This window comes from Dermacentor silvarum, chromosome 1 (assembly GCF_013339745.2).
Source record: "Dermacentor silvarum isolate Dsil-2018 chromosome 1, BIME_Dsil_1.4, whole genome shotgun sequence".
NCBI classification, from domain to species: Eukaryota; Metazoa; Arthropoda; class Arachnida; order Ixodida; family Ixodidae; genus Dermacentor; species Dermacentor silvarum.
The window spans coordinates 273,226,032-273,250,161 of record NC_051154.1 but is presented as its reverse complement, the minus strand read 5'-3'; the positions used below and the strand labels follow the sequence as shown (position 1 = coordinate 273,250,161).

The window sequence follows — 24,130 nt, the reverse complement described above, 5'->3', positions numbered from 1 at the left end:
TAATTGAATCTAGGACAATTTCCTTTGCTAAATTTTAAATTTTATCTGACTTCATTCCTTTAGCAATTCAAAAATTTTCAATACTGATTCTTTTTAGACTCGGACTATCTTTTTTTTTAAATCACCCGACAATTGTCCAAATCATCATTGTGGGTATGAGCCACTCTCAGAAGCAAGCAAGCAGCTCCACCCAGTGGCTCGTGCACCACGACACCGATCCAGCAAGCACAGCTTTAAGCGTGCAGCACTAGTTCTCCTGTAAAAATGTGTAAGTGCACGCACTGGCGTTTCTCTGCGTGCGTGTGTACGAGTGCTGTTGTTGTTGCTGCTGCTGTTGTTGAAGCGTATAATTATTCATGCATCAATATAAGTTCTACAAATAGTTGCTGCACTGGGTGCGACTGCTAAATACGTATTCGAAGGACGCACTATTTCTTGTTGTCATCAGGGACAGGGATACATACCCACTATGAGGTATAAGCCAAAAATCGGGCGCAGTATGCAAAGGTTTTTTGAAGGCATCTTCAAGTCGAATCGAAATATACGCAATTTAAAGATAAATGGTGGAAAGATGCAGTCTTAATTCGGCCACCTTTTATTTCGCCCATTTGATTTTCTTTCTTAAGATGGCGCGAGCTTCTATTCCGTAGTTGTTGGCCCAGGCGCGCGCTGTGGGTCAAACGTCAAAGACAGACGAAGATGGACGTGTGAGAGGCGACGAGTTGATGCCAGACCGGCCCTTGCCGTGGCGAGGCCGTCCGAAGCGTTGGGGCTCCGCAGGTGTACACCGATTACTGGGAGTAGCCCGCTGACCGACGGCGGCCGTCATGAGCACCGGGACCATCGGCTACTGCGAGCACCTGGTAGAGCAGGTGCTACGCTACGTGCCCGTGCGGGATTTGTTCAGCTGCAGCCAGGTCAACACCCTGTGGCAGCGACTCAGCCTGGCACTGCTGCGAACCAAGCTCAAGTGGGTCCTCTGCATCGCCGTGAGTACACGCGAGGTCGCAACGGGTTGCGGGGTGGTTCCGAACCACTGCGAAGCTAGGCAGCTTCTGCAACGTGATATGCAACATCTGGCTGACATCTGTGGAGAAGAATGTGAGAAGTTAGGATTAGAATTAGCGTTAGAAAATCTGGTTTTATGGTATTCAATGAAAACAGTGAACAGACAGTGTTAACTACAGGGACCAGGAAATACCTCGGGTATTTGTATGAACTAACGAAAGCGATAGATATCTAGAAACACAGGACAAAACAATAATAGCAAAAGGGAAGAGAAATGTGGCCATAATGAAACACAGAGAGCTATCGGGAAACAGTAGGTACGATGTGCTCCGGGGTATGTGGAAAAGTATAATTGCTCCACGGCTTACATTCGGAAAGGCGGTTGTTTGCTTGAAGACAGGAGTACAATCAGGACTCGATGGCAACCAAAGGTCACTGGGACGCCTCGCATTGGACGCTCACGGGAAGACTACTAATGAAGCTGTGCAAAGTGATATGGGCTGGACAAATTTCGAAGTAAGGGAGACTCAGAGTCAAATTGATTTTGAAGAACGATTGAGGAATATGGAAGAAAGTACATGACGTGCGAGAAGTGCTCAGGTATTTGTACAGGCAAAATATTGAATCACAGTGGACGAAAACAACTAGGAAGCTTACAAGCAAGCATGCGACCGGTATGGTCAGCAAGACGGCAACATAGAACGTCAAACGCAAAATGAGAGAGGCTGAGACAATGTCATGGGTGGCGGCAATGGAAAAGAAACCTGCTATGACTAACTACCTCAAAGGAAAAAAAAAACAAAATCAGGAAAGAAACAATTTATCACCATTCAAAGGCAAGCTCCTTACTTTTCTAAGCGAGATCAGTATGCCTTAGAACGCGTTGTTATAAAGCGATGTACCTCAAGGACGAAGACGCATGTGCTTGCTGCGGTAAAGCTAGGGAAACGATGGAACATGTTTTATTGGAATGTGACAATATCTACCCAGCTGCCAGTCGAGGCTCCTCTGACCTCCTTGAAGCCCTTAGGTTCAGCGATAGCAGGAGGAAAGTAAACATCTCCGCTAGAGAGATTAGTAAGAGGCGATTGGAGGTTCGGTGACATAAAAGTAGGGAGACTACAAACAACGGAGACGTACAAAAACAGAGTTCCCAGTAATGATTCAAAACGTTTGATGCTTGGAATTGTTTGTATCTGCCTGTTTTCTCAAAAATATAGGTAGGGCATTAGGCAAAATAATAACAATAGCTTGATGACACAACCCACCACCCCGTTTCAAAGGAGACGCTCATAGCATCCATCCATCCATCCATTCATCCGTGCTAGGCACAGAGTGGAAGAACAGGACAAGAAAGTTGGCAGCCCAGTGCAGGGTAATGTAAAGTGTAAATAGACAACCAGAAGTCATCAAAAAGAAAAACAGAGACAGTAAATCATCAAAAAGATAAACAGAGACAGGAAAATAATTTCAAAGGATGGATACAAAGAAGACCGTGGAGATTTAGAAGAATGGCAAGAAAGAAATTATAAGGATGAGTTTGTATGATAACACAAGGGGAAATGTCTTGCTATTTGAGGTTTGAATTGTCTCAGGACAGAAACATATCAGATCAAATATACGCAACAAGGTGAGCCGTGTGTCTGCTGCCGGAGATATCCAGAGACCGCTCAGTACATCCAAATGGAATGCGAAGGATTGCGAAGAATGCGAAGGATGCGCTTGGATTTAAAGTGGATGGAAGGCTCAGTTGGTCAGCAGTCGATATAAGCAAGAGACATTTAGAGTATTTGTAGGGGGAAAAAAGCAGAGAAGAGAATGATACGACTAGATCTGTTACAGGCAAAGGTAGCGGTATAAGGTAGATAATGAAGTTTTAAGGAAGAGAAAAAAAGATAACGGAAATTTATACAAAATGCTAGATTGAAAAGCCTGTATAGCATACCTGATTAACTCAAGCAGGTTAGGTGACTATTTGTCACCACCCCATTTCGAAAGGGATGCCCATAAATCATCATCATCATGATCACCATCGTCGTCATCGTGCCAACCGCGCGCGCGGTCTTTAGGCATCATCGGTGGTGCCACCGTCCGCGGTTGGAGAGGCCGGGGGGTCGGCACACTAGTCAGTAAAATCTATACACTAGCACGGCAACAACAACGCTTGTAGTGGCACCTTGTTACTAACCGATTAACCAAAAAGCCCACAAATCGAATACTGCAGTGATCTAGCATATTATACTTCACTGCTGGTGTAAAACGTTAGTAGCGACGTAATTGCTGACGTGATGAAACAGTTACGTGCAGGGTTCTCATCTTTATTTTTTTTTTTTTTGACGAGACTACCCATGTTATACGAAAACGTGTGTACAACGTTGTGCTTGGACAAGCCGTCACAAGATGTTACCACCCACGTTGTATCCCGGTAATCCTTAAACGATAAGAAGTTTACGGGCAAGCTAAAACTCTATAATTGCAGATTAACAGCAGAGAACGCACTCGTAGTTTATACAGATTAACGTTTCTGAGGCTTATAGTCACGACCGTTGCCAGTAATCAGTGAATACTCGTTTTCATGCCTGCAATTGTGTTCTACTCGACTGGGGATGCGGTGGAGCAGCCCCGGAAGGAAGAGGACGAGACGTGGTGTCTGCGAAGCTACTGCTCGCAGTTGCGCCGTTTCTCCGCCATCGCCCGGGAGGCAGGCAAAAAAGCCACGCTCAACTTCCTGCTCATCTCGATCAACCACGACGACGAACGCAACGGTGAGAACGATGTACGCTCGAGGACCCGCAGATATAGTATACACGCGTTTGAGAGTCGAGAAATGTACCTATTCGAGATGGCGGTGCCCGGCGTTGCTGTTGGTGTTATGTATGAAAAGTTTAGTAGAGTGCGTTTCGCGCCCTGGTGAGCTAAGCCACGTTATTAGGTATACATCAGTCTGAAACAAAGAACAGGGCAGGTGTGAAGACGTTCTTAGTCCTGTCGCCAGGCTGATGAAAACCAGCGTGCGCGCCTACCTCATCTCTGCCGTCGACATTTTTAGGCTGGTTTTCGTATCTTTATTGACATGTTTTAAAGCGCTCGCCATCTACATTACTTATTCTGAAAATTAAGGGTAAGGTCCCGTTAGCCTTTGAAGTCTGAAAATGTCTTGCGTGTAACAAAACAGGTGCACCGGGCATCGACGTTTTCGGAGTACTATAGCTTTTTTTTTTCGCAACTTGGACATGCAGTCAGAAATTTAGTGATCAGTACGCTTGTGGCACGAACAGTTCCTCTCCGTGCCTCTCTCCTTTATTTCTTAGCGCTTCGTTCTCCCAAAATGCCAATTGTTTCTCCGTTTGGTTGCACGTACAACCGTAACGCGCACACTGGCTGGGGAGTCAGACTCATTCTCAGCCGCCGCTATATACGCGCAACCACTGCAAATAACCGAACTTGTTCGCAGTTTTGTATTTTTACTTTGTAATGAGCAAACGAGGTACAAGTTAAGAATACGCAGTTCCGTGTTTGTAGCACTGCTGACTGGGTCACGGGAGAATCAAACGAGATGGTGTACATCTCACTATATACAGCGGTGACTAATTTTTTACGTCATATCAGCAGTGACAGCTGTTGTGACAGTGATCATGCGTGGGGAAAAAATGTTTAAATCTACACATGAAGTAGTTACATCAAAACTCCTAGATCTATTTCAAAAAATTCCAACACAACCCATATCACGATGATTGCCTAACTTAAAGCGAGAGCATCTACACACACGCTGTTGTTGAAGCCAGCGTTCCCTGGCAGCCCCAGTTTTCGTGGCATAGCAAAGGCGTTCTGTTTCGGCACGCCGTCGCTTCCTATCTTCGACAACTTCTACTGATGGATGTCTCATCCCAGGACCCATTCTAACCGCACGAATAATTAACCAACTTTTAAAGCCTTGATTTAAACGCAAAATCTCCAATGTAAAAGTTGTAGAGCCTATTGAGAAATATCTCAGTAATTTATTTCCGTTATGATGGCTACTCTGTTTTTTTCCGTTATGATGGCTACTCTGCTTTTAATTTTTTCGGGATGCAAAGGAAGCGCGTGAGACTGGAAAAAAATACCACTTGACTGCGCGCTTACGCGCAGCGACATTAATGCCCTTAAACATTCTACCACTGAAGGATCGACGCTGCACGCTGACCGAAGCGCTCGCCAGGAGGCGCTACGGCAATTTGATTGTCCTACTAAAGTATGCTAAGGCCGTTCTATAGGGACGCCAAGAAAATGCTATTAGATGCTGAAAGATGAAAGACGGGTGCTTAATTAACACTTGATAACGCCCGGTGCATCTGGTGAAGCTCTGTCCGTATCAAAGCGCATTCTGTGGAGCGCATATGCGCTCATATGTTGCAGCACGCCGGTTCCCACTCAGATCACTCGATGAGCACATGTGCCTCAAGATGAGCGGTGCTTTTTTTGCTGACACCAAGGGCGCGATCTTGTAGGCGTTCCAAAATGGAACGGAGGCGGTCCGTTCCATCGAGCCGCACACGATTGGTCAATTTGAACCGTGAGCCGCACACGATTGGTCAATTTGAACCGTGACGATCAAATTGATCAATCATGTGCGGCTCGATGGAACGGACCGCCTCCGTTCCATTTTGGAAGGCGTACAAGATCGCGCCCCAAATAAAAGCATGTCCCACCAAAAGTGTTCTCAGCTCACTAATCTCTTTCCTAAGGCGCTGCTGTTCCCACGCAAAGTTTCAGCGCTGGTTCCCTACAGGCCGCAAGCAAAAATGATAGGCGAAGGCCACACCCGTCATCTCCAATACAGCGGCATCCGCCGCCAAAACCTCCTCGCCCTTTACGCTGTCTGTCAACAACAAAAGCACTTACAGACCCTCAAGAATTTCCATGCGTTATTTATCGCATATCCCGTCGCTTCAACCGACAAGATTCCTCGGCAAAAGTGGAGGCTATAGGACCATTGTATTCGATCCATCTCAGTTGCTCGAGACCAGTCCGTGGCTTCGGTCTGTGTGCAGCATCGATCATTCATTCGTGGCATGTGTGAGGGCACTAATGTCGCTAGGCGTAAGCTCGTATTCACGTGGTACTTTTTGAACTCTCGCGCGCTTTCTTTACAGCTCGGTAAAATTAAAATCACAGCGGCTATCATCGCGGAAAAAAATTATTTGAACATTTCTCAATAGGCTCTACAACACTCCCATTGAAGACCTTGCGTTCAAATTGTTACTTTAAACGTTTCTCAATTATTTATTCTTAATTAAGCTCAAAATAAAAATAATACTTTGAGTTGCCCAAGAGGAGAGTGAATAATACTAAGTTGGTTGCATTCTCGTAACTCACACGTGGATTTTTTAACGTTTGGTCTGACTTAGCTGATAACCACTGTACAGCGTGTCCCAGCTAACGTTAGTGAAACTCTTAGGAAAATTTAATGTATGAGGGAGGACGCAACTAATGGTATATTCGGTCAACATTCGCCTACCACTCCCAGGAGTGTTTTTTTTTATAATGGAACCATCGATAAGTACATGAAATCATTTACAAACAGTTTAATTATTGCATTGTTGGCGCAAATTCAAAATAGGAAAGTTGGAAATGCGTTCTGAAACACCCGATTCAGTTGTTTTCATTGTGCTATGTCCCACGTAATTATATTCACCGCGTTATAAAGAAAGCACGAAATATGAAAATAGCCTCATGATTGCGCGTTAATGCACCGTGGAACCAGGGGTCCCAGATGTGACTCGCAAGAACTAACTCGGCTCATTTGGCTCACTGCCTTGCTCGGCGTCCGCGTGAAAGTGGCGAGGCATCGGTATTGGCGTTGGCCACCGCGAACTGCCAGTTGCGTTTTCCGCGTGACGCGTGAAGCCAATGCAGTGTTTACTACTTGGCGTTTTTTGAACGTGCACCTAAATCAAATAAACGTTCACTTCGCATTCCGCCCGTATCGGAATGGGGCCGGTGAAGATTGGGAAATGATACACGGGTTCTCGTGTGCGTGCAGCGGAACTCGGCCGCCAAAGCAGGTGCACACAAATAATCTCCCGATTTTATATCTCTCTTGTATACTTAACGCGTTTAGGGTAGACAATAATATGTGTTATCGGATAAACTCCCAAAGTTTCGTACCTAGGTAGCTTAATAGGACTTGTTTTTGTGACCTGACACGTCTTGAGCCGGCAATTAATCTCTGCATGCGCGGGCTGCAGAATATTGCTGTGTCATATACTGTGTTGGGCACCACGGCCACGATCTGCGTCTTACGTCAAGGTTAAACGAAAGCGGTGGTAAGTAGGCTTGATCTTTAGCGTAAGCCAGAAAAAAAAACAGAAAACAAGAAAACACTGAGTCAGATCAGGGGACCGTTGAGCACAAAGCGCCCTACTTACACCGCCTGCCAAAGCTCGTCCAATCCAGAGCTTAGGCCGTTTCTCATTAGCAGTATAGCAGCACACGTCTACATAGGATATACACTTGAAGACAGTCCCTTACCCAAGAAAGTACACAGACTACATATTGTTCAATCAGCCATACACGTGGCACGTAGGGCAAGATCCTTCTTGTTCGTTTTACTTTCGCGATACAGAAAAGTTGCTCGATTTCTCTACCCCCCCCCCCCCTCGTCTCCCGCTCTCCTCTTGCATGGCACATGGATACATTGACATTAAGCAAATTGATCATATCTTGAAAAGAAAGGAAAGGCAACCAACAACTATTAGCTGCCCCTGACATATGGATGTGAGACTTGTTGCATTACACTGCACAACGAATAATAAACGGCAGGTATGTGGTCATGGACGGGGACGAAAAGTAGATCAGGCTCAACATATTTGCTATCCCTGAAGATGGCAGAGCAGACCTTGATGCCATCGCATCATCCTATAGCGTTACACCTGTTTGATTGAAGGGTGGTTAGTGGGTCGATAATTTATGCACTGATTTTGCTTTACTCGTACGTCCCTCATGTTTATTTGCCTCAGACACCGACCTATTGTACATGATTTGAAGTGTGCGTGAAATCCGATTCGCCGAGCTGCCGCTTTGAGGTCCTTCCTTATGGCCGAAGGCAGCACTGCGACGTGCAACGATGCACTCAGCTATAGAGGTGTCCTGGAGGAAAGCGCGTAAACAATGTTCTCACTAATATGTTCGATGTCTCTGCAGCGTTCGAGACAGTGGTGGAGTCGCCATTTTGCCCAAAGCGGGAATCATCGAAAGCGACAGCAATGTATTAGACAATTATTGGCTCTCCCGTAATCGAGAGTAGATGTAAGCATGAAATGGCTACCATATGGCGTCTTTTGCTGCCTGTGATGCCGCCGCCTTCAATCGCGCTTCTTCTAGCAACAGTCCAACGCGCTCAGCGTCTGCATGCCGCCACTTCTTGTCGTATCGAAGTAGTCGGCTGCAAATGTGTGGCCTTAGGACCCCTGTATCTGCCTTTTGAACGTCGCTATTGGAAATGACAAATAAAACTTGAGCGTACTAGAAGTTACAGCTTGAGTGATATTGTGAAGAAACATTAGGAAGAACTCGGCAATATTTTTTGTAACTTCTTTGGAGAGTAACTAGGCGTACTGTATGTAATGCAGCCCTGTACAACGGGTTGGGCGCCAGAGACCACATTTTGTTAAGTTTTGAGTGGTTGCCCGAATGATCTCGTCTTGTTCTCGCAACCTGCCGGCATGTTCGCGTTTTGAGTGCCCGGATAACGGCTTTTGCTTTTGGCTCAAGGTCACTTGAAGGTCGCCGACAACAGGAGCTAAAAGCACACCTATGCACTTCTTATGAGTTATGAATGAGAAAGCATTAATGACCAATTGAACGGCGCTAAGCGGTCCTTGGAGTTTTGCGCTGCGAGTAATGAACCATAGCGGTACGTGCTGCCCGAGACAGCAAGCAGCAGCAGCCTGCGGCGCCAACGCCGCATGCCTGCGACGCGGCGATGCCCTCTTCCCTCACGCAACATCTTGCGCGCTACTGGCAACAGGTGTTCCCTTTCGCCCGCTTTGCTCCGTCGAAGCGCTGCTCGTGACGTGGCGTCGCAGCCCATGGCAATCCGAGTTTACGTGCCGTTTCGTTGCTACAGACGACAGACGCCAGCTTTCTCGCTCAATGGGCCATTTGACGCCTTCGCATCAAAAACATGTACATCCAACGCAATGTCGGAACCTAATGACGCGAAGCGCCTTTGAGTTAGAGAACTAGTAGCGGCAGGGGGAGACACGCAAACCACCGCGCTTTGACACGAATTTATATAGCGTCCTTCACGGTAAGTTGCACCTCATGTATAAGTTTTATTCCTTGCTGATCGATATTGCTAGGGCAGTGCTATATGTAGCTGGTAAAATTCTGATTCGTCTTTGCAGAGCTTCTAATATTTTTGTTTTGTCTAACGAATAACGACTCTGTCAAAAGCTAAGATTTTTGCACCAATCAACTTACAATTGCTAATTTTTCTTCATAAAATATATAAATAAAGAAAGTTATTTATACGCCAAGCAATATTTTTACTAGTTAACACTTTCCCAACGCGTCGGTAATAATACATATGCTTCTATTTCAGGCCCTTGAAACTAGCAAACCTTTTTTTCTCACAATAATATGTCAGACGCATTAGAACACGTTTTTACGCGAAGAAAAAAGGCGTTAAAGTATATTTAGATAATATTTATAGTGCACATAGCAGTTGGAAAGATGATCGGCATGCAGTCTATGAAATTGAATCTGCGCCCCAGTGTTCCACTCGGGTTGCTGCGAAATAACCTACAGTGGCCGAAGTGCCGTTCCAGTGCTGGCTAAGGGGCAGCTGAAAAGTGCAGCTTGAGAGACGGCGACGTGGTCGCTATCGGTGCAAGTTTTAACTACGTGGGATCGAGTGGGGCCGATTTCGCACGTGACACCAGTGGCTTGTCGTAAAACGCGATAAAGGTCGCGGGAACGGGAAAGAAACTTCTCCGAGAGGCGGGCGGAGTCGGGAGAGAGCCAAACGAAAAAAACGAAAACACCGGTGCCGAAGATTGCGCCACCGATGGCGGGTGTCATAAATGTGCCGCTAGCTGGCGTCAGAAGTAACAACGCTACTTCTGAGGAATCTTACGTGCCTTTTCAGCCTGGTAAATGCATCGCGCCACAGTCGTGTCTACCTTGGTCGTACGCCGTCATCTAATCGAGTGTATTGGAAGGAATCCTATCAAAAGTGAACGTCGGATATCGATGTGCAGCACTGCACGGTAAACGAAGACGAAGAAAGTGAGAAAGACCGGACAAGCGCTTGCCCTTTCTGTGTCTACGTTAACCATGCTCTGCTATCTCAGATAAGTTCCAACTCGCGCGATTTGCGAACTATGGTGATATATTGTTTGTACGAGAGATAAAAAAAATTACGGCAGGTGCAACGCTCTTATTGGAATCAACATTAAGCGAAGCTTTCTTGGTGCGTTTCAATTAAATCCTTTGCAAAGCGACACATGATGCGCGCAAACTTATTTGATACGCGCAAGGAACTGTTCACGTTCTTCTCCCCATCGCACAAGTTTTCTGTCATTCGGCTTCGCGGTTATGAGAGTGTCCATCTAACTTCACCGCGTTTTGATAGCGGTTACGTGGTCGCCCAGCAAGATGGTAAAACATGGAGATCCGCACATTGCGACCAAGGATTACACTGCCTCTGGGATCTACCCTCGTTACTCGGCGAGAAACCGACCGAGCAGAGGCGCCACACCACAGGTGAAGAATGCATAGACGTTTCGTCATAATAAAGGAATTATGCGATTTAAGGCCTATATGCGTTATAGTAAGGATTTTTAGCTACTATCTGTAGTTTCATTGAGTAATTGAGCAGAGAACGCAGCAGGTCACCGGAACAACTGTAGGGGTTGCCAGATGTGGCTATATAAAACGATTACAAAGTATGCCTGCTGCACCCAGTACCCGGCCCCGAACACTCTTAAGTTCCAGCGATCGCCACAGAGGGCGAAAAATCAACCGCCACGCGTTTCCGCACGAAGCGCGTAAATGAAGCTACTGTGATTTGGTCGCCTACATTAATTTGTATTTTTCCTTCTTTTTTTTTTTTTTTTTTTTTGCTAGGGAGGCTCAACGGGGCTAAATATTTCCTTTATAAATGTACATATAATAACCGACAAATACAGTTACCATGTCATTTTTTTTACAAAATAAGTGCGTGATTGTATATATTGGACCTTTGTTAATAAAGTATGTGCTTTATTACTTGAATAAAGGTTTTGAGACCTTACTGATGTGCTATCAGCCGCAGTCCATTGGTAGCGATTGCAGTCCGGGCCGTTTATCGATTCAAATGGTACGCCGGTAATATTTGCGAGCGGGGTGGTCCTTTCCTTTGAGCAGCATCACGCAGGTTCGTTTTAAAGCAGTTTCCTTGTGATAACAATAATATCTATGAAAGTTTATGTGTCTAACATTCGATAGCCGCCACCAAGCGAACGTGTTTAAAGCCAGTGAATGTTATCGGCTATACGGCGTTTCACTGGCATAACGGCTGCACGGCTTCCATCGTTAGGGATCTGCCGCGTCTGGCCGCGTAATAACGTGTCGCTTGAAAAAAATGTGCTAGCTAGTGCGAAAATTCACCGCTGGAACCGAACCCAGTCTCCTTGGAGACTACCCACGAAAGCGAATTAACCTTGCAGCCTCTAAGCGTGCGCACCGGTGAGTAAAAAAAGCACTGCTTCATATTTTCCACTTCGAATTTCTTTGCATGCGAGGTGGATAAAACAGATTCCTGTAGTCATTTATTAGAAGTGGAAAACTATGATAATTACATAATTATTCCTTTTCAGAGGCAATTCAAACGAGGCTCTTGTTATTTAGCCATGTTGCTAAAGTTCCTAATATGGAGTACACGATAAATGATAATTAGTCTTGGCTGTTTCTGCATAAATGATCCACAGTGATAACTTCACTGCACATTAGTGGCAAATGTATTTCCGATGATACAGTTAGATTATTTGCGTTTGAGATATAATAAAATGAATGTGTTTATTGCTAGTATCTGGCAGAAACAACTGTCATCTAATGCAGCTAGGCTTGACTAAGCACAGCCCACACAAGGATATGATTATAAGAAATGCACATGCATAACATGCACTGTTCTTAGTCAGACATGAATCCCAAACTCGACCACGCTTCCACCATAGTAATTGAGGGTCTCTTTGTGAACAGTGGATGTGTCACCACTGGAAGTAACAAGGGCCAGGATTCTCACAAGGTATGTTTTTGAACACGTCAACTAGAATCGTTATTTGTTCATTTATTGGACTAACTCTTGTTTCACCATTTTTTGCTTGCATGTTTGCCATGGCTTCATTATTTCTTTTCAGGAAGACGGAAAAAAGAGATTATTGGTCTGCCAGCTACCCACGCCAAGGCATAAGAAGCTCAACGGTCACCCTAATGACAACAGATCCTCTTGAACTCCGTGCCCCACCATGAAATATTCACACATTTACCAGATAGAGGGGTGTGAGCCCTATCAGGGAAGCAGCAGCCTGCAGTTTTGATCATACCGAACGGGAATGCAAAAAACTGACATACTAGCTTACTTGGTTTTAAGGGCGTTTTATGACAAAGGGAGAAGTAACATGTTGAGTCTAAACTTGTTTCTATTCTACCCATTACAACCATGACGACCAGAACAGATGCAAGGTAGCAAGCTCCTACTTGCTAATGCACAAACTCTCTCACCTGCTTTTTTGCAAATCTGCTTGGCGACCAACACCACCAATTGTCACAGGCTCCCTCACAACAATGCAAAGAACATTGAAACGATCAAAATCGCTCAATGCCAATTTGAGGAAGTTATACTTCATGGTGATTGAATCTCTGGCAGTCACTGTTACATGGTTCATGAACAGTTAGAAATCAATAACTAGGCTAGCCCTGCCTAGCCTATTAAGATAAGAAATAGCTAGGAAAGGCAAGCTCGCACAACCGGCCTACTTCACATCACAAAATACGTTTTTTCTTTCTCTTCAAACAGCAGATCACAAACCTTAGTACAGAGTGCTCCCGAAACGTTTTTGAAGTATACTCTGGGAATAGTAAGTTTGGCTTAACATTCAGCCAATCAACAGTGGACGAGCAAGGGAAGCCTCATCATGGGAACTTGTCTTCATCACGGCCTTCGCAAATATGTTTGCTTGTTGAAACGCTGGCTCCAGGCTGAGGCTTCTCTTGCTCACCTATATGTTATTCACTTGAAATGTTCATCTCCTTGCAACCTCTTTGTCTTGTTTGAATACATAAACAGATATTTTTTTCAACGCGAAACCATAAATATCCTTTTCCAAGGATCTGCGAGCGTTAATTAGGCTTGCTTACGTGTTTATTAAGTGTCCTTGTTTATTCACACAATCTTTGCAGAAGTCCTTGTAAGCACTGTTGTCTCCATAACGTTCCATGCTTTCCTATGGGTACTCCACTTGTGTCAAAGCCCTTACTGCTGCACCTGAACACTAAATGTGCCGCAGAAATATCAAGAGCAGACACTATGTACTGCAAAAATTCAGCATAACGTTTTTTTGTTTTGCTTTTTCCTACATTACGTGTCGCTCGCCAATGTGTTATGAAAAGAATGGGACATAGCAGCTCGAGCTTATCTTGCTGACTCTACATCCTTGCCGAGCTATTTTTATGTTTCTCTTTTTAACCTAGCTGAAACCGGCGAACGCAGACAGTATACGCATAGTGTGAAACATGGCAACCAGCACTGTACGCAACTACAGTAAGAGGATAGCCCAGCATAAATATCGTTGCCTGGAGCTTGGTTCCAGTTTAAGGGGCACGCCGAACACGATAAAAAAAATTCGCTTTATTTCAGCTTTCAATCCCATTAAATAGATTACTATATGCGTTTCTGTATGTTGCAAACTCGGTGATTGATAGCATTGGGTCCACTTGACCTGTACGAAAATTGTAGTACTGCTTTATTCACGATCGACAATAAACAATGTAAGCTTATTTGCTCGAAGTATTCTTTTTGCCATTTGACGCCTCTCCGTCACCTGGCGACATAACAAAGATATCTGTAGTCATGTTACAGTACCGTACACACGAATGCCCCCCCGACAGCGGTAACAAAACGGCCAAAACCAGCGAGCCAGCAGCGCGCCCAGCCCCACCAGCTGCTATCGCAGCGGCCACATTGCTCACCACGTAATGATGATGATATTCATTTTCATTTTGACAGCGCAATCTCTCGGTCATATACTTTAATTGACTACGCCACCGATCCTCTTATTTGCATTGAGCTGTGGAAGGCACAGTTTCCTTTCTCTAAGTATTATAAGTATAATAATAATAAATTATGGGGTTTTACGTACCAAAACCAGTTCTGATTATGAGGCACGCCGTAGTGGGGGACTCCGGAAATTTGGACCACCTGGGGTTCTTTAACGTGCACCTAAATCTAAGTACACGGGTGTTTTCGCATTTCGACCCCATCGAAATGCGGCCGCCGTGGTCGGGATTCGATCCCGCGACCTCATGCTCAGCAGCCCAACACCATAGCCACTGAGCAACCACGGCGGGTTAGTATTATAAGTGCTCTGTGCCTGTACAACGCACAAACTATTCGGCAAGGCAACAGCATACCTGCAATGTTCTTGAGGTTTCCGTAAGAACGGGTTAATGATTAGCCGCAAAAAAAAGGAGCAGCTTTGTTCCTAATATGAGTGCCATGATCTGTCTCTCTCTCTCTCTCTCTCTATATATATATATATATATATATATATATATATATACAAAATTAGAAGCACAACTTCGCGGTTAACTTAGGCAAATAAACATAAGATAACCGCGCAGTGGTGGTTATCATCTTTTCTACATACGCTTGGCCCATTGAAAAATGCCGTATATATATATATATATATATATATATATATATATATATATATATATATATATATTACCGCGCAACTGGTCGCTTGGCACTTTGCATGTATTCGCGGGCTTCTTTCACGCCCGGAAAAATACGAGTCGTACTTTCATGTAGCACGTGTTAAGCTAGAGAAAGCTGTATCGGGTGTTTTTGATGTTGCTCTTCAATTTTCGCATTGACACTTTTCATCTAGTTATAATATTTCAGAAGTTTATATATATTAATTAGGACTATTTAAGTAATTAGGCGGAATCCAAAAAATAATCTATCTCCAAGCGACGCAAACAATATTACCTTGGTTCTGTCCAGCTACGTGGCATCTGCATATCTTTAAATCTTGGTGCATAATGGTTGGGACACCCTATATATATGTATATATATATATATATATATATATCTTGCGGGCGCATCCTCAGCGTGGACTGGGCCGAAGGCTGTTCTAGCCGGTTGTTGATGCCACAGCCCTTGCTGCACTTGTGACGGCACAGTAAGGGCGGACCTTTACTGAGCCCGAGAGACACTGCAAAGCAGGGCGGCATCAACAACCGGCATGAACAGCCTTCGGCCCAGTCCACGCTGAGGATGCGCCCACACGCGCGATGAAGCTGAAGGGCACACGCATGATGATTATAATGCACATATGATGAATAAGTGCACAGTAAATGATATATATATATATATATATATATATATATATATATATATATATATATATATGTGTGTGTGTAAGAAACCGAGGGGTCGCCGCGGAGCGCACGACCGAGAGGACCAGCTCAGCAGACTCTTTAGAACGGACTGGCGCGTGCTGTGCTTGCGCCGCTAGCACGCGCTGCCCAACTTTATTCTCCTCGCCATCCGCGGCCGGCCCCAAAGCGCCGGCCGAGAGCGCCGACCTTAGCGTCCCCGCATAGCAGCGTCGGTGGGCGCTACATATATATTCTATGTTTTCTACGCTTCACCGCTCTAGACGGGGATGATTGGCGCAGTTCGCTTCCGTGAATATTAGATTTTTTGGGGCACTCTGCATTTTTGAAAAATTAACGAAAACAATATTTTGTGCTGAATCATCATGGTTATATAGTTCTAACTGCTAACGAAAACAGATATTTCAATTCCGCAAATAGCTATTGAATGAGCGTTTCAAGCGCAGAAATTCAGGTTAACCTAGAGCTTACATACATGTATAACACGAACTTCTTAAGTTCTGAAGTGCTTCCTCTTCGGGAATCATGGAAATGCCTTAACATGGCGGTATACTCTAGAGCCATGCGCAATTTTTTATTACTTGTCCTCCGTAAAAGTAAACAAATATTGTGAACATTATTCTTCTCCCGGCAGTGCTGAACAAAGCCCGTCAGTCGCTTCCACAAGACTGTTTGACGGTGCTATTCAAGTCACAGCGGGACAGGACGCTCAATTTTGAGGAGAGCTGCAAGGGGCTCAATGGCGTCCTCGTCTTTGATTCCGCCGTCAGAAATCCACGGCCTTCATTAAGGGTGAGACATTTGCAGTGTCAACCATCCATCAGAGATTGTCGCTATACGTACATTGCATTAGTAATTGGTTGTTTATTTCACATTGCATGACGGTCGTGAGCTCTGTACAGTACTAGTACTTGCGGTTGAAAGCCGCTAAAACTTGTAAAGAAATGACCGGACAGGAAAGAGCACCACTCCCTACTAACTATATTCAGAGATGGCTGGTACGCCTTTTAAGCAAGGTGCTCCGCACGCGCTCAGAAGTGACTACGCCATTCCGGCTGTCTCCTGTAGGCTTCACTAAAGGTCTCCGTAATGGGGGCCATGACAGAGGGGGTATCGGTCTTCGGATGTGGCCAGAAGTACGAACCAACTCTAGCTCAGCAAGAAATAGTGACACAGTACTACAATTATCGATAAATTTATTTCGAATGATACATCCAGCGTGGCGAATTGCGCTAGCCTGTGCGTTAGCTTTAGAGCGCTAGCTCGTGCGATTTGGAAATAAAGCTAAAGAGAAGTGTGACATTCCTTTCGTCACACTGCTTCCGGCTTACCCAAAAAGCAAGTACGGAAAATAACGTCCCAAAGGTCATAGTTATAAAAAATTCACCCGGACTAATTTCAGGACTGCAAGATCTATCTCATTATACTGTGCTATACGAACAAAAACAGCCAGAGAATCACCCTCGAAAGAGGCTGTACGGCTACAGAACAAAATTCACGGTGCCTTGATTGTTATTACAACGTTCCTTTTTCCAGTTAATCACTATTATTCCCATAATTGCACCTATTGTTAAGGTGGCAGTACAATATATTCTGACGAAAAATGCTCTTCAGTAGCAAACGACTAAAGTTTTATTGCCTACAATAGGTCGACCACTGAATGCCTAGGACACCTTAGAAAGAACTATAACGCTCACCCTATATACAAAAGAACCAAAGTTTGCGTTATGATCGCGGCTGGTCGCTGCCTATAGGGTACGTTGAGTCATCAATTGCATCCGTTATTTCTAAAGCCATTTTCGTGCAGCAAAGCAAGACGGGCCCGATAAGTGCCACAATTTCAGCGCCTTTTAGTGCTATAGAACGATGCACTATACTTCGCGATAGCATGTGGCCTTTGCAAAATGGTTAGGGAAACGCTAATGTACAAAGACGAATGACGAACACAGGACAAACTCGTCATGTGCTTTAGAGCGCAGCTCTTAGGAACCAGTTTCCGCGGCAAGCGTCGACGTCCTAACTCGTAACCGAGCGAACGAGCACAACGAAAGATGAGAGCGAACGCGGAACGCAGCGGGGAAAAAAAGCGGCAAGAGCGACTAGGAGGAAAGCGGAGGAGGACGGTGCAGCAAAACCATGAGGCGGAGGAGAGTATGGAAAACGAAGAAAAGCGTAGAGCCGCGCACGAGGGCTTTGCGGTGACGTTGGCTACGAGATGGCGCCAGAGTAGCGTGCGTCGTCTGTATACGGAAACAAAGCGTTGAATGAGCGGAGTTTGTCTGCGGCGGCTGCTGTGAATCGCACCCACGCGTCACTCACGCGCTTCCTCTCGCGATCTCACAATTAGCAGGGCCGTCGCGCCACACTTTGCTTTGTTTGCAACGTGCTGCGCAAGGCAAATTGTCAGCGCCAGCCAATATATCGAGAAATGAAAACATGTATACAGCCGTGCTCAAATTTCGCATTAGGGAGTATCGTAATCGTCGGGGAATATTTTTAGGGGGGAAGCTCCTTAGGGTGTGGGTCTGTCCCTCCTCTGTAGTATGTAGTAGTAGTAGTAGTAGTAGTCGTCGTCGTAGTAGTAGGTAGCCACGTCTACTTCTATGAAAAAAAAAAGTTGTCCCAGTTTCACCTGAAAGGCGAAACATCAATTGCGATAGCAAATTTGTAGAGAGCTATACGGAGTAATGATAGTAGCTTTAGCAGGTGTATAACCTTGGACATGCAGCAGCACCGGCAACACGCAGAACTGTTGTCGACGCCGTCGGCGTTTTGCCCGCGTTCGCACAAAATGCGTACGGCGTTGGTGACTGTTGCCGGAGCCTCTGATATAAATAGGCACTTGATGCCGCAGCTAAACGTCGCACCACGATGACAATAAATACCCAACATTAACGAAAGACTGTGCGTTTCTAACGCGTTTGTGCTAGCGCGTTACGGCCCGTGTAAGAAGCTGGTGTAAGACGCTGTGGCTTCTCCGCCTTACCCCCGTATTCATAAACGCTCCTCGACTTGAACTTGACTTGCCACCGCCTTGGGCAGCGCGTTCTAAACGCGTTGAAGGCGGTGGCAAGTCAAGTTCAAGTCGAGGAGCGTTTATGAATACGGGGGTTATACTCTCTCAGCAGTCATGTGATGGCGTCGGCAAACGCGGTGCACGTTCCGGCATGTGTAAACGGCTGCGTAAGACGCTGTGGCCTCTCCCCCTTACTAGAGAGTACTGCACGTTTCTAACGCGTTTGTGCTAGAATCCCCTTAAGCGGGAGATGGTGCAATTATAATGAAGGGCGCTGTTATAAAATAGAAATGACGTCACATATGGCGCGTGTCATTGGTGAAAGTCAATCGTTCGATTTAGTGCGGCGAGACTGGGCGAATTACACGGAAGATTCACGGTTTACCTATGATTCCCTCCGGAGCTTCGCCCACTCATCATCATTCACCCCGTGGATATGCGGTGTTTTTTTCACTCGTCTTTATCACTTTGCGCTTTTCTAACCATGGATTTGCGTCAACTCAATCAATTAGCCATTTTCTTGGAGGCCTATTTACGTCACGGCGAAAGAATTACGCATTTACACGTGAATAAGTTGCACTAAGATACAAAGAAATAAATGCGCAAAACTAAAGATGTAAAGTGGTATTCATGAGAAAGCAAGCGTATCCGATCTATGGAGATCGGATACGCAGGAAGACACATTTTGCATTGTCGCAGTTAAATTAATCGTGAGCTTTCTTGCTTCCCGTCTATGGAAAGGGGAGACGAAACAAATGCGCAACGAAGTTCGCCTCGTCTGAGTCCGACACTGGCAGTCTGAGTCGGGTCTCTAAGTTCCTGCGGCGGTGGGTGTTGGGTGATCGGGGCAACACTCTCGTCGCGTGCTTCAAGAATACATCCCCCGGCGTGCTCACCTTCCAGTCGAAGCTCAGCGTGCCTCTAGACGACACTGGTCGCATAACGACTTACTACGTCGAGAAGACTACGGGCCACAAGCTACAGGTAAGAAGGTCTGCTGGCGTCAAATCTAAGCAAGCTGGTACCAAAATAGAACCGCGGTTCTCAATGTGATTCAATACTTAGCAGAAATGCGGTGAAATTTCTTAAGTTTGTCACATCAAAGTTAGCTTGTGGTGCGCCACTTCTAGAAACTTTTGTCCGAATTCACAAAGGTTTTCTTTTGTGGATGCTCTTTCCCATAGCCTCACCGCCTTCGCAAATATGATGTTAAACATCAGGATTTGCTGAAATTCTGTCTCACGAACAACCCAATTGCAAAAGCTATTTGTGAATACGGACCCCTGTTTCTGGGGGCGGGGAGGGGGGGGGGGTAGTACTCTGAAGTATCGTGGCACCCAATATAAGCGTCGTTGCTGCTTCGCGTCTAGGGACAACGAAAAAGCTTTCCAGAGGCATCCATGGACGGTTTCGTGTTGTGTACAGAAGGCTGAATGGCTATATTCGTCTTATTTCAACATGTCTGCCGTTTTCTTTGAATTGCTTTTGATGACTTTACCTATAGAACTCCTCACTTAATACATTTAGCGAATACAACAAATGCACGAATAACCGATGCAGTAGTTAAAGGGGCCCTCAACCATCTTCCTTAGAAGCCTCAAAAACACGTTGGAAAGATTACTGTACCTCCTAGGAATATATTGCCGCAATATTTTTTTTAAATGCCTAGTACGAGCGTGGAGAGCGCAGGATTTACGTGCGTCATCCGCCCTCAACGTTGATTCCTCCGATTCGAAGGCGCAGGGCAGCGATGGTGGCGGTAGAGGAGCGGTGCCCCGCCTACGGCGTTACGGCTTGAGGGCTCGTCGCGGTACCCCGTGGCAACCGTGTTCTTTGCGCTACGCAGCAGACGCAGCTATGCACAACTGTGAGTGCACGGCAAGGTTGGAGTGCACGCTCGCGTGCTGCAGCCTGGCCGTGCTACGTGGTGCGGAGTGGCTTTGTCCTGCACGGATAGTAGACAAATCCAGATTGCGCATTTCGAAGCGCTATAAATACAAAGCACATCTAGCCAGGAGCGGCCCGGAGTAATCGCGCGCTGGCGCGCCTGCCCGGTAGATGCTAAGCACCATTCCTCGCGAGTCACACAGGTGTAGTGTACGTGTCATCTTGGTTTAACTTTCGCGTGGAACGAGGCTAGTTGAGTGTTCAAGACAAATCAAAATTAGCGCGACCCGACGGCGAGGACACCGATAAGAATGAGCGGCCAAATGTTTCATTCGTATACGGTAGCAGGCGCGGCCGAGCATGAGCAGACGATAGTTGGGCTTCTTTTAGAAGTGCGTAATCCGTAACCTTGTCGAAATTCCAAGCGCAGATGTTTCGCTTACTTCAGCCTGTTTCGTGCATCAACTAATACACACAGTAACAGCAGGGAGAAGCGCACTGCTCCAAACCGTAGTGGCATCGCCGAAAAGCTCGCCCGCCTCGATGTTGAGGCGTTTTCGGATTTGCTTCTACGGCGTCTGTGTTCATCGGGTCGCAAGTTGAGAGGGAAGAGAGCTCAGACACCTGTATATATATATATATATATATATATATATATATATATATAGACTGTCTTTTATTCCCTCCGCCGGCGACCGTTTTATTTTCTCCACGAATGAGGGCTGCTTTCCCAGAAGCACGCTGCACGCAGCCCTGTTCAGGTTCAGTGACCGGTCACTCACCCCTTGATGGCCGGCAATTAAAGGGTGGGGCTCCCAGTTTCGTAGGCCACATGTATGCCCCTTTCTGAGTTGTCTCCCGCACTACGCTCTTCGCGGCCATCACACTGCCTCTCGCTTCAACGCGAACTAAGCGGCGCTAACACAGCGCACACGAAGCCATTAGCCCTCGGTGCGCCTAGACTTTGTACCAATCGCAGATCACTTTCAAGATAGGGCCCACCGCGCCAGACGCAGCCGCGGCTGACGTAAAACGCCTCCGCCCCCCCCCCCCCCCCCCATGCGCCCCCCCGCGGCTGCCTTGCACGCGATGGAGACGGCACGTTTCCTCCTAGACTTCTGTCCCTGCGCGCGCAAAATAGTCATCATCCTTCTCGGTTCACCGTCGCACGCTTTCACTTGCACCTAAAGCATACGGCACGTGGCCGTGATCTTATCGCAAATGACTTTATACGGAACATCACGGCGACAGTGACGGTGACGGCGGAAACTCGCCTGGAGTGTCCATATATTTGCTATCGCAATAAAAGGTGACTTGGCGCACCGATTGGGAACTCCATGCGTTACGCACGAGTGCAAAATTTGACTACGATGTTCACAGCAGCCTTTGCTATCTGCAGAATGCTTTTCACCAAGCCCGAGGGGTTCAGCGCCTCTTTAAAAAATGTCAAAGTTTCGCCCTAAGGGCGAAGCAATGAATGCGATAGCAACACAGCAATGTCATACGAAGTAAGGTGAGCGGCTTTGGTAGCAATATTAATTGTAGTAAACATGAGCTGATTAAGTAAGCAGGTGTGCTGCGGCGTAACTAGACCGACATGAAGAGAGACTTGATGACCACGAGAAGGCGCGTGTGAAACGGTGGTGTTGATGAGAAGCGCTGCCCGTGGGCAGCGCGTGCGAAGGGACACACCTGTAGTGCTGCACTGCCGATCCGGGCAGCATTGCATGTGTAGCGTGAGTTGGAAAATGTGGCCCGACTATTACTAACTGTGGTGTGAGCGTGCACAAACAAACATGAATAGATCACACTGAATGACTGCAGACAACGACTGTCAAAACGCTGGCAGCAAGCGCATATACGCCGCAGCGGGCGAAGGTACGTGCGGTCTATCGCTTCAACGGAAACTGAGCGGTGAATGCACAGCGCATAAAGGTCAGACCCGTGTGGAGATAATAGACGGTGCGAGCGAGCGACAAGCGCGGTTGTTGGCAGAGTAGAAGTGCGCCCCCCCCCCCCGCTCCCTCCGGCGCTCGCTTCCCGCTTCCTTGCTTGCGCGTGGAAGATTGAGTGCGTTCGCTCTCCGTGACAGCGTGCGTCCCCGCACGCTTCCGCTCGGGCATATGGCGCGCGGCGAAGATTTTATCTATACGGAACCTCACGGCGACGGCGACGACGACGGCGACGCCGACGGCAGAAATCCGGTTGAAGTGTCCATATAATTGTTATCGCAATAATAGATATGGAAGCCACAAACGAGTGCAGATCGCAATCAGTCGCGCTCCGTTTTTACAGGTTACAACTGCTGCGCTCCTGGCGAGAATGAAACGTCGAAGTCTTGAGTGCATCCTCAGCTTGAGAGACGCCTTCAAGGTAATAAGCAACTGCGCCAATATTTCTCGGTGGTTAGTGCTGAAAGTAACAGAACATCCATGATGATGAATGTGCTTATAACTTAGCTTTACAACATTCTCATAATGATTCGAGAGACGAAGTGACTCATTCGTTGATTGATCAGTCAGGTAGTCAGGCAAGCAACTAATCCATCTTTTGACCGATTTCAGCAGGTTATGAGCGCACGCGAAGTTGCCCTGTCCACGCCATGAGGACAGCTAGTGGTCCTCGTTGCTTAGCCGCTGTACTTGGATTCACGACAACATTGAGGAGAAGGCTGAGAGCAAAGCCATTGTGAATTTTTCCAGGGACTTATATAGGGGGAAGTTCAGGCGTAAGTCGTCTCAAACCTACCGCTAGTGTAGAATTCTTTCATTCTCACCTTTCTGCCTCTCGAGAGCTAAGTGGGTTTCTCATCGTGCAAATATATCATGCACCTTGCCATAGTTACCGATCAGCTAATTAAGGTTTTGCGGTAGCGGTGACGTAGAGAAACTCGACATGAAATCGGTCTATTACGCAAGCAACAGAGCCATGGTGCAGCTTAAGTTATTTTGAATATCTCACCCGAATAACTGGACGTCATGCATCCCGTCACCTCTTTGTCCAGAACGTCGGCAACACGATCGTGGTGGTGTTCCAGACAGAACCTATGGACATGTTCGTGATGGAGCACATACGGTGCGTGTTCCACGACGTAGCGGTCATCAGCCTAGGTGGAGAAGCGGTGGAGGAGGTGCGCTCCATCGCTTCGGACGGCACCGCTACTCCCCCCGGCCGCGGGAGGGTCACCGTTATGTTGCTGAGGCTGCTGCCGGCGCTCACCGACAAGAGCACGAGGAAGAAGGCCTCCAAGATTAAGTCCCGGGCATCGGTCTAATATTGTCTACAACGTGTATCCCGAACTTTCCCACATGCCACACGCGAGTTGTCTCCTTTTCGGTCAGTGCGGATCTCGCGTACGCATACCGTTTTTTTATCAATCATGTGCAGTGGGAATGGCGTACCGACATGTTAGAGATAGGCCAGCAGAAGTCATGACGCTTGGTTTTCCTTTCGTGTGTCAGCCCTCCCCTGTTCATCTTCCTTTGTTATCTCCTCCCTATAGATTCCTACTGTTACTCTGCACCTTGCTTCATTATTTCCTTTCTTGTAACTTCCGCATGCATATGCGATGGTTCT

The 24,130-nt window shown here is 46.5% G+C and overlaps 1 protein-coding gene across 1 annotated transcript; it reads left to right on the top strand.

The window, feature by feature from the left end:
* The first annotated feature begins 707 nt into the window (after positions 1-707).
* On the top strand, positions 708-23,895 carry LOC125942819 (uncharacterized). Its single transcript, XM_049661057.1, has 6 exons — positions 708-989; positions 3,629-3,773; positions 16,286-16,443; positions 19,409-19,651; positions 22,850-22,927; positions 23,559-23,895. The coding sequence occupies exons 1-6, from the start codon at positions 828-830 to the stop codon at positions 23,826-23,828; spliced, it is 1,056 nt and encodes a 351-aa protein (XP_049517014.1). The 5' UTR covers positions 708-827; the 3' UTR covers positions 23,829-23,895.
* Positions 23,896-24,130: the final 235 nt, after the last annotated feature.

Excerpts from the sequence above, each read along its gene's own strand:
- LOC125942819 (XM_049661057.1), top strand. The coding sequence starts at position 828 with ATGAGCACCGGGACCATCGGCTACTGCGAGCACCTGGTAGAGCAGGTG. Across the intron at positions 990-3,628 it reads AGTGGGTCCTCTGCATCGCC|CCCCGGAAGGAAGAGGACGA; the intron begins GTGAGTACACGC and ends GCGGTGGAGCAG. Across the intron at positions 22,928-23,558 it reads GCTTGAGAGACGCCTTCAAG|AACGTCGGCAACACGATCGT; the intron begins GTAATAAGCAAC and ends CTCTTTGTCCAG.